This window comes from Trichosurus vulpecula, chromosome 7 (assembly GCF_011100635.1).
Source record: "Trichosurus vulpecula isolate mTriVul1 chromosome 7, mTriVul1.pri, whole genome shotgun sequence".
NCBI lineage: Eukaryota > Metazoa > Chordata > Mammalia > Diprotodontia > Phalangeridae > Trichosurus > Trichosurus vulpecula.
Genome location: NC_050579.1, coordinates 72,936,566 through 72,950,584, shown reverse-complemented (window position 1 = coordinate 72,950,584; position 14,019 = coordinate 72,936,566). Strand labels below are relative to the sequence as shown.

Genomic DNA, 14,019 nt, shown 5'->3' with positions numbered 1-14,019 from the left:
TTGAAGATGGCTTCTAATCACTTCTCTGTGCACATGTTGTATCCCTCCAATTTTGTCTTTGTATGCCCAGTGCCTAACACAGTTTCTTCAACACACTGCGCATTTATTAACACTTTGTTAAATTAAATTCAGACAAAGAATTTTAAACTTGGAAAGAAATCAATTCATCCAATTGCCCACCCAGTGCAAGAATCCCTTCTCTAGCATGTCTGACAGACAGTCATCCAGCTTCTGATTACTTCCAGTAAAGTTTCTGCCAATTAGAGCTGGATAGCTGGATCGGCAATTGCCTACAATTACATACCCTCCTACCCACCTCCCCATCCCATTCTTCTTTCAGCCAATGCATTTCACTTGAAATCTTTGTAACAGATTGTAAGACCTCATAGTAGAATAATAACAATTATCCCCTTCCTTCCAAAAAGTACAGAATCCCTCTGCCATCCATCCCAATTAAGTATATGTTTCCCTTTATCCACAAGGCTTAGCAAGGTGCTTGGCACATAGATATTGCTTAATAAAAATGCTTTTTCATTCGTACATTCCTTCTTTCCTTCCTTTTCCTAGTTAGGTATACATCCACCTATTTCAGTGGATCCTTGATCTCACCCATCTACATGGGTACTTTCTCCACCCAGTATAAATAAATTAATCTCTCTATGCTTTCTCACTCTTTGCAATTCCCAGAATTCAGAGGGGCCTTGGTGGCCATCTAATCCCAAGTCATTCCAGAAAAAGATTATCTTCTATAACACACCCAACAGGTAGACATCTCGTGTTTGACTGAAGACCTTTAGTGAAGAAAGTGGGAGGAAACCACAAGCTCCAAAGGCAGAAGAACATCAAGCTTAAATGGTTTCTTTGCCCCTTACACTCACTTTTCCTTGTTCTTACTTCTGGAGCCAAGCTGGACAAATCTAAACGCTCTTCCATCTGACAGTCCTTCAAATACTCCAAAACAGTTTTCACATTCCCCTTGAGTCTCCTTATCTCTAGGCTGAACATCCCCAATCCTAGTCCACATCTTTCTATAAATACTTCACAAGCAGTCTAATCAACACGTTAGAGGCCTTCTTGCTTTTTTAGATACTGTGTGAATACCATTGCATTGCATGGGCATGCAAGCATGGATGGGTGTGTTGAGTTCAGTTATTGGATCAAGTTGCGATCCCTCATGACCCCACAGGAATAATCGCATAAAGATGGCATATTAAGATATAAGAGTCATCTAAACAAGGAAAGCATTTTCTAGCAATCAAGCCATCCTCCTCTTCTGGATTTTCCATCAAGTTGAACTGAGATTAAACTTTTCCTTTGGAAAAAGAACAGCTTCTTCAGACAGGCATGCTCTGCTACATTTCTTTGCCAAACACAATAGCCCACCCAGAAATGGAATTGTTACTGAATTACTGTTATTAATTTTTGATGTATCATTAAGGAAATGGGCTCTCAGATAATGAAAGAAGTTTTTCCAGCATGATACACAATGATAATGTAGTTTTGTAAGGCCAACGGCAGGAAAGGATCACTGTGTACTTTCTTAGTGTTAGTTCATAGAATCAAGAGTTATCTAGTCTAACCTCTGCATTTTGTAGATAAGGAAACTGAGGCCCAGAGATACTAAGTCACACAGATAATAAATAAAAAAAACAGGATTCAAAATCATTAACACTCAAAAGGAAGAGGGTCTGCATTGGGTGCTATGATTGTAGCCTAGAAATATTGATATGTAGAGGAATTCATTGCTGGACTTTGGAGCAGATATGACATACCTGTATTTCCTTATTATTCTTCTCTTGATACTCTAATAGATCTGTGATTGCATTGGTGCATCCATTCTCTCCGGCAGGGCAAATCACAACTTTCCTACTTTCTGTCGTTTCCCAAAAATGTCATTCTGTAAATTGCCCATGGAGGATTGACCCAAGATGCTAGAGGTTTTCCTTTGGTTCTTTAAATATAGCCAGTAAAACTGTAATGGTGTTCATCTGTTGTCTCTACTACTACTGGACCAGCTGCCTCCTTTTCTGGACATGCCTGTCCTAGATATCGCTCATCCTCATGTCACCATAGATGAGGCCATATACTTAGACCCATCATGTACCTTTACCTTGCCTATTGGCTTCCTTTTGATTTGAATTCATCTGAGACCATTTTGTTCCAAGATTCGCAACCACAACTGAGAGAACACTGGCTTTAAGGGAAAGGACTTTTATGGTAGCAAGCAGTTTCAGAACATTAAAATGGCCGTAAATTTTTAAAACATATGTAGGAGACACTTCATTTCAACATGTACAATATATCATTGTTGACTTCAAGGTCCCACTTTGAAGCCACTTTTGTCTCCTTAAGAGACATTTCAGTAAATTAAGAAACAAGACTCTTTGCAGACAGTGGTATAAGTTTAAATTCTTGAATTAATTTAAAAAAATATTTCATTAAGGCCCAGGTTGACTTCTCCCAGAAATATCCTGATTAAGTCAGGAAGTACCCTCTGAAAACATCTACTTTCCCTGATATCCCAGCACCACATGGGACTGTTTAGGTTGTTGATACACCTATGCTTGTCAGGAAAAGGGCCACATATTAATGGGACTAAATCAGCCACGTAGGACAGAAAACTAAGTTGTCCTTTTAAACAAGGGATGTAATTCCAGACTGTCTTCTGTCCTAAGCTCCCAGATTTCAAAAGGCAGCTGTAACAGTGATCATTATTTTACAGAGGCTTAGCATAGCTTCATAAAGCACATTAAAATGAGTTATTGTAGCCATACAAAATTAGCCTACAAGCAATTCTTGGCTCCACTATTTACTATGTGACCTTGGACAATTCACTTCATTCCTCTTGGACTCGAGTTGCTTATAAAATTGATGATCAGTAAAGTTTCTTCTGTCATTTTATGATTCAGTTGAATTCAGCAAGAATTTACTAAGTGCCTGCTTCTGGCATTGTGCAAGAATCTAGAGATGCAAAGACAAAAATACAAAAAAAAATTATATTGTCCCTGCCCTAAAGGGGCTTACATTCTACTAGAGAAGGGGTAGACTTATTACATAAACAAAGATAAGTATAATACAAGGGAGGGAGGGCATGATGCAATCAAAGGAAAGGTCCAGACCAAAAGCTCCAGGATAACATCTGGGCAGGAAAAGGACACATTCCAGCATGAACTTAAGATTAAACTAGATGAAACTGTGACCAAACCTCATCGAGTTATTTGAATGCCAATCAAATGGTCATATAAAGACCAGAATATGCTTTGATTCTAAATTAAACTCAAATTCTGAAATAAGTTTTTCTAAGATAAAAGAAAATTGAGCTTTTCAGAAAATTAAGTGTGTTATTAAAAACACTAAATATTAATCTAAGCAATTCACCTTGTTTATTAACTATTTACATCTAAACTAATTTCAACACAAAATTTAATGTAGCAGTTTTTCATTTCTTTCCTCCTAAGTCCCATCAAGAAATCAACAAGCAATAGGTATTTATTAAACTTATACTATATGCCAAGGGTCTATGAGAACTAACACTGCAGATAGTGTCAGACTTTGTCAATGTATTGGTTAGTTTTCCTGAACGCTTTTTTTTTATTCTTCATTATAAGGGTTGACTCCAGACAAGGGAGAGAGACAGTGTAAAATTGAGGTAATATGAAAATGAAAGAGGTCAATAAAATTTATTTTAAAAAATATATGCAAGATAATTGGGGGTAAGAGGAAGAGGCACTAGCAGCTAAGTGGATTATAAAGGTCTTAATACAGAAGGTGTGGCTTGATAATAATAATAGCTTCCATTTATATAGCGCTTTAAGGCTTGCAAGTTACTTTATAATTACCTCATTTTATCCTCATGACAACCCTGGGAAGTAGGTGCTAATATTATCCCCATTTTACAATGGGGAAACTGAGACAGACAAAAGTTAAATGACTTTCTCAAGGTCACACAGCTGATAAGTGTCTGGGGCTGCCTTTGGTCCCAAGTTTCCTGACTTAAGGACCTATACTCTATCTACTGCGCCAACTAGCTATATATTTTTCCCTATAAAGTTGTTGCCATTATATAGATTGCTCTCCTGGCTCTGCTCACACTGTATCAGTGCATAGAGATGTCCCCAGTTTCCTCTGAAATTGTGCATTTCATAGTGTCTTATGGCACAATAATATTCCATCATATTCATATACCCCAATTTCTTCAGCCCTTAACCCCAAAAGAGAATACCCCCTTGTCCTTGTTCTGTCATTTCAGTTGTATCTGACTTTTCAAGGCCCCATTTAGGGTTTTCTCGGCAAAGATACTGGAATGGTTGGCCTTTTCCTTCTCCAGCTCATTTTACAGATGAGGAAACTGAGGCAAACAGGGTTAAGTGACTTACACAGGATTACACAGCTAGTCAGTGTCTGGGGCTGGACTTGAGCTCAGGTTTTCCTGACTCCTGGCCCTCTGCTCTATCCACTGTTCCACCTACCTGCTCAATTTTTGGTTACCACAAAAAGAGCTACTACAAATATTTTTGTACACAAAGATCCTTTTCTTCTTACTTTGATTTCTATGGGATACAAGCCTATCAGTGGTACAGCTAGATCAAAAGTTATGGACAGTTTGCTAACTTTCTGGTCAAAGTCCTAAAATGTTTTCCAGAATGGCAGGACCAATTCATAGCTACATACTGGTATACCTATTTTCCTACAATCCCACCCATATTTGTCAGTCCTACTTGAGAAAAATCGCTTTGGCAGCTATGTGGAGGATGGATCGGAATGGGGACAGACTTCAGGCAGAGAGAGACCAATTAGAAAACTATTGCAATAGTCCAGGCAAGATTCTTTGTCCATTCGCTCCTCATTCACGTTTGCTCATGATCACAAATACTGTGTGCTCCATTCTTCTGGTTATTCTTTTTTCAGCTTGTATCATTTCAGAACCAACTGTCCAGATCTCTCTGTATTACTCGTATCTATTTTAATTACATCCACTGCAATTTATGTAACCTTTTCCCTATTGTTGGAAGTTTAAGTGGCTTCCAGTTTTGGTGTTTTGGTTTTGGTTTTGGTTTTTTAATAAACACCAAAACCACAATCTACAACACAAGTATTGAACTTTTCCACGTATGGTTGCTCACTTTCATGACTCCCATGAATAGAAAAGATAAGAGGAAAACTTATAACTATAATGGCTCTCCCACCAGCTCTTACCACATCCTCCCCAGACCTAACCACAGAGTCATAAAAACTTAGATTTGGAAGAGACCTCAGAGGTTGTCTCAAGCAACTTCCTGTTCAAAGCCAGAATTCCCTTAACAATACCCCTCTTTTATTCTCCAGACAGAACCCTCCCCAGGCTGAAATTCTAGGGAGGAGTAGGAAAAGAAGAAAAGTTGAAAGACAAAGGAAGGCAGAAGTGGTGTTCACTATAATTTGCTCCTTCCCCGAATCAAAGGAACAGAATTAAAATAGCCAGATAGACAGAGAGAATGCCACTAAGTACTACAGTGGATAGAATGCTAGGCCTAGAATCAGGGAAACCTAAGTTCAAAACCAGCCTTAGATGCTTATTGGTTGTGTGATCTGGGGCAAGCCACTTTGGCCAAGCCTGCCTTAGTTTCCTCCACTGTCAAATGGAGATAACAGCATCTGTGTCACATGGCTGAGAATCAAATGGATAATATTTGTAAGGTGCTTAGTGCCTGGCATATAGCAGATGCTTAATAAATGTTTAATCCATCCATTCATACATCCAATATCAGTTCTCTGCCTTTTGTTCACCTTGATCCCTACACGAGACAAATAAAGGCAGTGTGTATGTCTTTTAATCTCCTACAGTATTTAGCAGGGTCTTATGCAATGTACAAAGGGAAAATCAGTCCAGATTTTTCAGATTGAGGGTTTCACACCATTCTACCTCCACTGGCATCAATTTTAAGTCATTGTAAGCCTATGCCAATCAGTCAGGGGCTATATAAATACTTATTCCTTTACCCCTCCCCCACCTTTTCAGTCAGTCAGTTAACAAGCATTTATTAAGCACTTAATATGTACCAGGCATTGTGCTAACTGCTGGGTACACAACAACCCATGTCATTACAGTTGTCTCTTGATTTTTGAGGGACTAAAGATCCAATCTATCCAAACCTCTTCTCTGTCATTTCAGGATATTTTAGTCAGTTATCTGTTTCCTGGGATTTCCACCAAAAAAAATAAGCCAGGAAAAAAAGGAACTAAAATTCAAAATAGTTTTTCCTAGTATTGAGATCTTAGCGCTTGCCTGAGAGGAAAGGAGAATGAAATTATCTTCTGAAATGTGGCTTGAATAATTGCAAATTAATTATTCACTCTATCCCTATTTCCTACCCCATGGATAACAGAAAGTTGAGATGTTGCAGAATCCGATGCAAGTATGATCCAAGAGTCAGAACTTATTTCTGTGGTTTCGTTCAACTCCTGTTCTCTATTTCTCTGCCTTTTCCATTAGATGTTTCTTTTGAAAAAAGCATTTTTGTCACATTGCCATCATCCAGTCATGAGTCACTTCCAATCACATCTATTATTATAGAAAAGACTGGTTGACCCAGAAAGGCATATTGAACTGGCTCATTATTTTGTCTTGTCATCCCACGTACTATAGACAATAGAGCTGTGTATGCTACAAAACTGTCTCACTGTTAATATCGGCATTTTAAAAAAATATTTGCATGAGGACCCTTAATGCCATCACTATAGATGCTAACATGTAATAAACAGATGAGGTGGTCCATAGGATAGAGTGTTTGTATGTATGGCACAGATTATACTATAGATGCTAACATGTAATAAACAGATGAGGTGGTCCATAGGATAGAGTGTTTGTAGGTATGACACAGATTGTACTCATCATATTACTTGATTTAATATGATGGTGTGTTAAAGGCTCTTAGATGGTTGGAATAACATCAATATTAGTCGCATATAATTCTCAAAGAAAAAGAAGGCATGCTTTTAGACAAGTGGACCCTTGGGGGATTGACTACTGGGCTGGACAGAACCAGAAAGAAAGAAAACTATGCAATTGTTCAAAACTTTTTTGAAGGAACAATAATGATTTGACTTGTTCATAGTGGATGATGTTGATAAATGATTCATTAGGCGTATTTGTAAGTGACAACATGATGTAATGGAAAGAGCCATGTGTGACCTTTGGCAAATCATTTCACCTCTTTAAACCTCCATTTCCTCATCTGAAAAATGGAAGCAATAATACACTTACTAACTCACAGGATTGATGTAAAAAGCAAATGTGATATCATATATAAAATACTTTGTAAACCATAAGGTGAATCAATAAATGCCAACTATCATTATTATTATTTGTAATGCTAATAATATAATTAGGTTACTGGCTCAGTGGATTCAATAGAATCACTCTATCTCCTATAGACATCTTAGGAATAGAGATTATTGAATGTATTGAAGTCTGTGTTTCAAATCAAGCCCTGTTGTTTTATGTGTGGCTTACTATTATATAATATCCTTTGAAGGAGTTGAATGATTTTATGAAATTTGGTACACTACTAATGAGAATTAACACACATTTTAAATATTCTTGGTGCCAACTCTTCCATTTGAGAAAAAATTGAAGCCAACTTGAGCACATCTTTTATAATTTTAACAGACTTCAATGCCTTTTTATTTTAATTTTATTAATAGCTTTGTTTTTATATACCTTCATTTCTGAATATATATCCCTTCCCTTGCCCTTACCTCCTATGCACTCATTTACCCATTGCAACAAAGATTTTAAAAGACAGAAAAAAAGCCACTCAACAAAACTAACCAACATATCAGCCCCTTCTGGTAGTGTATGAAGCATTCTATAACACAGTAATGCATCTGTGTAAATAAAGGAGGAAGGCGCATTTTCTGACTTCAGTGACATTCGATCCATTGGTAGAGGTCACAGGAATAGCTGGTGATGAAAATGTATCTTAAAACAAAATGTTACCTTCCCCAAACATTTACCTTATACTTTGGCGGGGTAGAGTGAAGAACCCTGCCTATTCTGATCGATGAGTATTCACCACTTTAGTCTTCAGTTGCTAGATGCATTAACAGCACCAGGATGAGGCTACTGGTCCCAAAATGTCTCTGATCCCCGCTCCCACCTCTAGCTGCATCCACTGCCTTTCATAAGACTTTGCTAACCCCACACTGCCATTCTCCAAACCACCCCATTTTCCACAGAGGGCAAGGGCATCGCTTAGAGTGAAGGGATTCTCCATGACACAAACATTCCACCCTATGGACCATTTCACCTGTTTATCACATGAGGACATCTATATTGGTGGTGTTCAAGGTCCTATCGGTATAAAAGGAAAAATGAAGACAACATAATAGAATCATAAATCTGGAGGTGGAAGGTACTCAAGAGGCCAGCTAGTCCAACCCTCTCATCTTATAGATAAGAAAATTGAGGCCCAGAGAAGTTAAATGTTTCTTCCAAGGATCCATAGGTAGTATCAGAAGTGGGATTTGAACCCAAGCCCTCAAAGTCCAGAGCCAGTATTCCTTCCAATGTGTCCAGCTGCCTCCCTCACAATTATTGGTCTTCATTGCTGGGGTAAGGAGAGATTCTACATTGCTTGAATGATGTGTCAAAGGTCAAGGAGGCAATGGTTTTCAGAGTAGCTTCTGTTCTCTTTGTCCTGGTATTAAAAGTACAGTTAAGAAACCTTTAATACTTGTGCGTTAAAATAGAAGCATGGCTCTTTCAGTAGATAACATTGATAAAATCACATTGTCTTCTTACACACGGTGAGGACAGTGCTTATAACTGAAGCACGACATGCCCATTTACAGTCATCTTGGAAGATTGTACCCTTCTTTCAAAATGCTGCTCCTTCTCAAGATGTTTTTAGAAATCTCTTTTGCAGTGGCCTTCAGTATGAGCCACACCATATTGATCTTATTTCTTCTATAGCAAAGTTATATAGTTGGGAACAAAACACAGTATTCCTCATCTTGGTCTTCTACTTTATTTGCAATCCTTGGATCAAGCTTGCTTGTCACTGTTCAGAAAAATCAAATTCCCCCTGAAAAACTGAAAATGTGCCATCATGAAGGCAGAGGAGTATAGGGACCCAAGTCAGGAATATCTGAATCTGAATCGTACTGCATCTCAGATGCGTATTAACTATATGGCTTTAGGTAAGTCACTCGATCCATCTGAGCCTCAGTTCCCTCAGGCTCTGATAAATAAAATGGAGCTAGTAATAGCACCAATCTCAAAGGGTTGTTAGGGGAATCAACTGAAGTTCTCTATAAAGTGCTTCGAAAACCTTAAAGTACTATATGTTCAAATAACAATTCCTGTGGCCCCACCCCTGACCCAAAAGCAAATTTAAGCCTTTCAGGGCAAGTACCATTTTCCATCTCTTCATAAACCCTGTGTCTACCAAAGTCCCTTGCATGTAGAATAGATGCTCATCAAATTTAACTTAAGTTGGGCTCTGAAGACAGTTGCCAAAAAGGTGCTGAGAATGACTGGAACAATTGTAGCATTATTAAAGTGTAGATTCTGTCATAATAAATACTTTGAAGAAGTTCCGATATTTTTGCTACAATTTTGTCTCATTACTTTACAGTCACATTGATACTGTGATAGAAATGTGATCTCAAGCACGGAAGTACCATTACTGGATCCATTCACCTTTACCCTCTGTACAGAAACAAATCGTAGTATTATTACACCTCATCTCTGCCCTTTTTTTCTGTCAGCAATGCAAGCTCATCTTCCTGTTCCCTATGCCCTAGCAGACCTTCCCCCTAAGAGCTTCCTTGTTCTTTTCCATCTATTCATTGTGCCATGTAATTTCTCATGGCAAAAAGGACTTTTCTCATCTGATGCTACCATTTCTGTTTTAAAATTGTCTCCTTAAAATGCTTTCATCCAATAAGTCATTCAATCCCATATACTCATGCTAAAGAATCTCAATATTAGGCTACAAGAGAACAAAAAGGAAGGGAAGAATGGCTAGAAAGATAAATAATAGGTTTATTTAAATGAATTTTTAAATGGAATCTTGTGTTTCTCTCGAGAATTTTTCTTAATCTCATTTTACTTTCTTTTGTCTTAAAATATGCATCCCCAGGGCACCCTGTGGGGCTTTGACCCAAGGCAACAGTATGCAAACGACATCAACAGCAGGGTGAGATATTTAAGTTAATCGTAAAAATGAATTATGGATTTTTTTTCCATTGCAGGACAAAAGGAAATTGCAAGAAGAAATCTCACAAAAGCGCCTGAAAGTAGAGGAAGAAAAGCTAAAACACCAGCATTTGAAGGTAACTTTGGACTTCCATTTCAATGAGATTGTATTTGTCTTTTCTAATGGTGCTAACAATTCAACAACATAAAATCTCCATTGGGGGAAGGAAAATACCCGTGTTGCTCTATTAACTCTCTCATAAACATAAGGAACATGCATCTACTAGTGATATTTACATATGACACTAATGTCTTCTAGACACCGGGAGATAAGTTTAAAATATGGTCTCCTCTATTAGTTCTGAATTTCCCAATATTTGTTGGGTAACCTTGAGAATCTGGCCTTGAGGATTTCACCCTTGACAGTCTTGGCCAAATCCCATAGGGATCTAATCCTGGCAAGAAGTTCCTTTTGAAATCAATGAGAGCCCAGAGGTATGGAACAGGAAAGCATTTATCCCACTCAAGGATGGGTGTATTTCAAAGCTTGGTGGGCTGTTGTCTGAGCATGGCTTGGGTTTTTTAAGGGTTGTTCTGTTTTAATCAAACATGAGATCATAGACAGAAATAAACTCTCATTCAAAAATCAGACTTTACATCTTCCATTGGGTGTGTTCCCTTAATAATTGGAGCACACTAAGTTTCAACATTTCATTATGTAGCTTGGTAACAGGATGCAACCAAATGACAAACAATAGGTCCTTGTGAACAGCCTCAAGCAGGAGACTGTATTTATCTGGCAAGACTTCTATCAATTAGCTTAATGGATCCGTGAAAGTTATAAGCCAGTTTGGCAGCATAGAGGAAGCATGTCTATAAATGTTGGTTAAATTTGGCATGGTTTGTTGAATCCATATCATTGATGGGTGAAATGGCCCCCACTAAAGGCAAGTCAATCAAGATTATAATGGTCTTCTTTCCTCCTACAACTCTCCCTTTACCCCATTTAAGTAGATACTTTATATTGCACAAATAGAATACTTCCAAGCATAGTTAACATGTCTTGCTCATAGATGTCAAATTAAACCTAAATGAGTGGGGAAGAGAGCTAGGACACATCCAGAAAAAGAAGCATGTACTCTAAGCAAAAAGATGAAATATCAACAGGTCATGGGATAATTATATAGGCTATCATTACATAGAAGAGGGATTAAATTTGTCCTGCCTTACCCCAAAAGGAAAAACTAGGTGTAATGAGTAGTGATTTGTAAAGGGACAAATTTAGAATTGATGTCAGAAAAAAAAAAAAACTTCTTGATAACTAGAGTTTTCCAAAAGAGGACTGGGTGACGTCAGTAGGAAGTGGCTTCCCCATCACTGGAAGTCTTCAGGCTGAGACTGGAAGACCGCTTAAAGGAGATGAGATGGAGGAAACCCTTTTTTCGGACCTGGGTTAGACTACATGGTTACTGAGACCCTTCCCAAGAAATTTTGTACTTCTATGATGTGAGTAGAGCTCAAGCTGCATCATATAGTGGGGCAGGCGCATTCGACACTTCTGTTCCAAAGATCACATTTCGATAACACTCTTGCATTCTCCCAGGGCTTGGATCTCTGTCCAGTAAAACTTTGGCCACTTTGGAATGCTTTCAAGGTACTCATGCACCACCATTAAGTAAATGGGTATCCTTATGCACTAAGTACATAGGCAGCACCCAGCTTACTCATGAGCTGTGTTCCAAAAGTGTTTTGTATTCCAAAAGTTGTTTGGAATTCAGAATTTTCTCATAAAAGCACTGTTCTACATGGTACTCCTGTTCCTAGCCTACAGACGCCTGCTTCATTCTACCCCTGCAGCAGAATTCTGCACTAATACTAACCACCAATAATAGAACTTAATTATCATGTGTAATGACATTTCTATGGGAAAATGTCTTCAAGGTTGCAACTTAGGATTCCAGAAATGTGCATTGCACCTTCCCTAAACTGAAAGGAAAATGGTCTTTACCCTACCTGTCTAGAAGTGGGAGCAGGGACTCTTCCCCCAACCCACTCCAGACCACAGATGAAGGAGCCATCACTGACTCTGCCAGGGGCTCCAGCAAGGCAGGGGTATGGTACAAAGCTGGTCCATCTTGGGGTCATGTACTGTTGCCACTAATAGAAATTCTGCCCCACCCCAAGAAGAAACTAACAGACTTGCCATTCACCAGTACCTTCTTTTCTTCCACAGCCTGTTTCCTTTTCTACCTGCTACTGATTCTGACCAGGGTTTCTCTCCCTCCCATATAGTTCTTTAAAGATTTCCTAAAGGAATTTTTGGTTCTAGGAACAAAGGAGAAATCCCCAAGGAGTAAAAATAAGATGCCTTGATCTTCTCTTTTTCAGCCCCAATTTCTCCCTTTCCCCAAACACAAACATGCCATCTCTCCCTCTCCTTCTCTCTCTCTTCTTTTCCCCCTTCTTCTTCCTCCCTCATTTTCAATTCCTCTCTCCAACTTATACCCTGAAAAGAAAGAGAAAGTTACACATAAATGCATTATATTTTTCAAAGCAAAAAGCAACTTAGTCTGACAAAGGATATTTCTTTTGCAAAGTCTGAGTACAAGATCTTTTCTTGAAATATGAATGATCTTGTTATATTCTGGCTGAATGAATGGCCAAAGTGCCATATGTACTGAATCATGGGTCTTTATCTGTCCAAAAAAAAGTGAAGTAAGATTCACCTTAATTGCAAAAGAAAGTCACACTTGGATTCTCCTGGGCATTCTGTCACAGGAGGAGCACAGGGGTACAAGGCTGTGGACTGAAAAAATGATGGGCCTTCTCAGTGAAAAGGAAGGAAGAAGGAATATGTACCTGGACTGAGCACATGGATAAGCAGACCTCTTTAATATCTCACATCTATCAGTCATTCAACTCATAATTTATTAAGCATCCTGTGCACTGTTGTAAAGGATGGAGATATAAAGGAAGTCAAAAAACCCAGTCCCTGTTTTCAAGGAGTTTGCATTCTAATTGGGAGGACATCTGATAAATAACTAGATACAAACAAAATATATAGAGTAGGAAAAAGCGATCTGAGAATGGAAGGCATTAGCAGCTGGGAGGAGTGGGAAAGACCTCTTGCAGAAGTTGGGATTTGAGCTGGATTTTGAAGGGGATAGGGCATCCCAAGCCAGTGCAAAGTCACAGGGACAAGGGATGGAATGTCCCATTCCAGTACCAGCAAGGAAGCCAATGTAGAATATGTAGAGAAGAGAAGAGTTTAAGAAGAATGAATAGAAAGTAAGGGTCCAGTTTTGAAGAGCTTTGAATGTCAAACAGGAGATTTTATATTTCATCTTAAAGGTAGTTGGTGATGTAGGAGCTCAAGAGAAAAACTAAGGCAAAATATACAGATCTCCATATGCAGGGATATGTTAACAAAACCCTCTGCTTTGCTCACAGTACCACCACCCTCTTTATTACCACCTTCCTAGTCAGTTACAATTGCCTCCTTAAACAGTCTTCCCACCTCTACTCTCTCCCTCTTCCAAGTTATCCTTTATGCTTCTGTTCATTCATTTTCCTTGTGCCCAGATCTGGTCACTCAACTGCCCAAAAACCTTTAGTGGTTCCACATTGTCTACTAAATAAAATTTAAACCTAGCATTCAAAGATAGGAGTATTTTATATGTTTGTGGAATTGAATTGAATCAACTTGAATCAAATCAATAATCCTTGAGGTGGAATATCTAGATCCTTCTTGTAGGCAAGAAGGCATCTTAGCATTTCTCTATCTTTCTTCCCTAAAGATTTTTTAGCCAGTTTATATTTATGGTGCCTAATCAGAGAAT

At 38.4% G+C, this 14,019-nt stretch overlaps 1 protein-coding gene across 1 annotated transcript in view; it reads left to right on the top strand.

Moving 5' to 3' along the window:
* PALMD (palmdelphin) overlaps positions 1-14,019 on the top strand; it is a 67,904-nt gene that overhangs the window by 9,803 nt on the left and 44,082 nt on the right. The window contains exon 2 of the mRNA XM_036766608.1: positions 10,237-10,317. Coding sequence (XP_036622503.1) covers positions 10,237-10,317 — 81 coding nt within the window. The remainder of the gene's footprint in view (positions 1-10,236; positions 10,318-14,019) is intronic.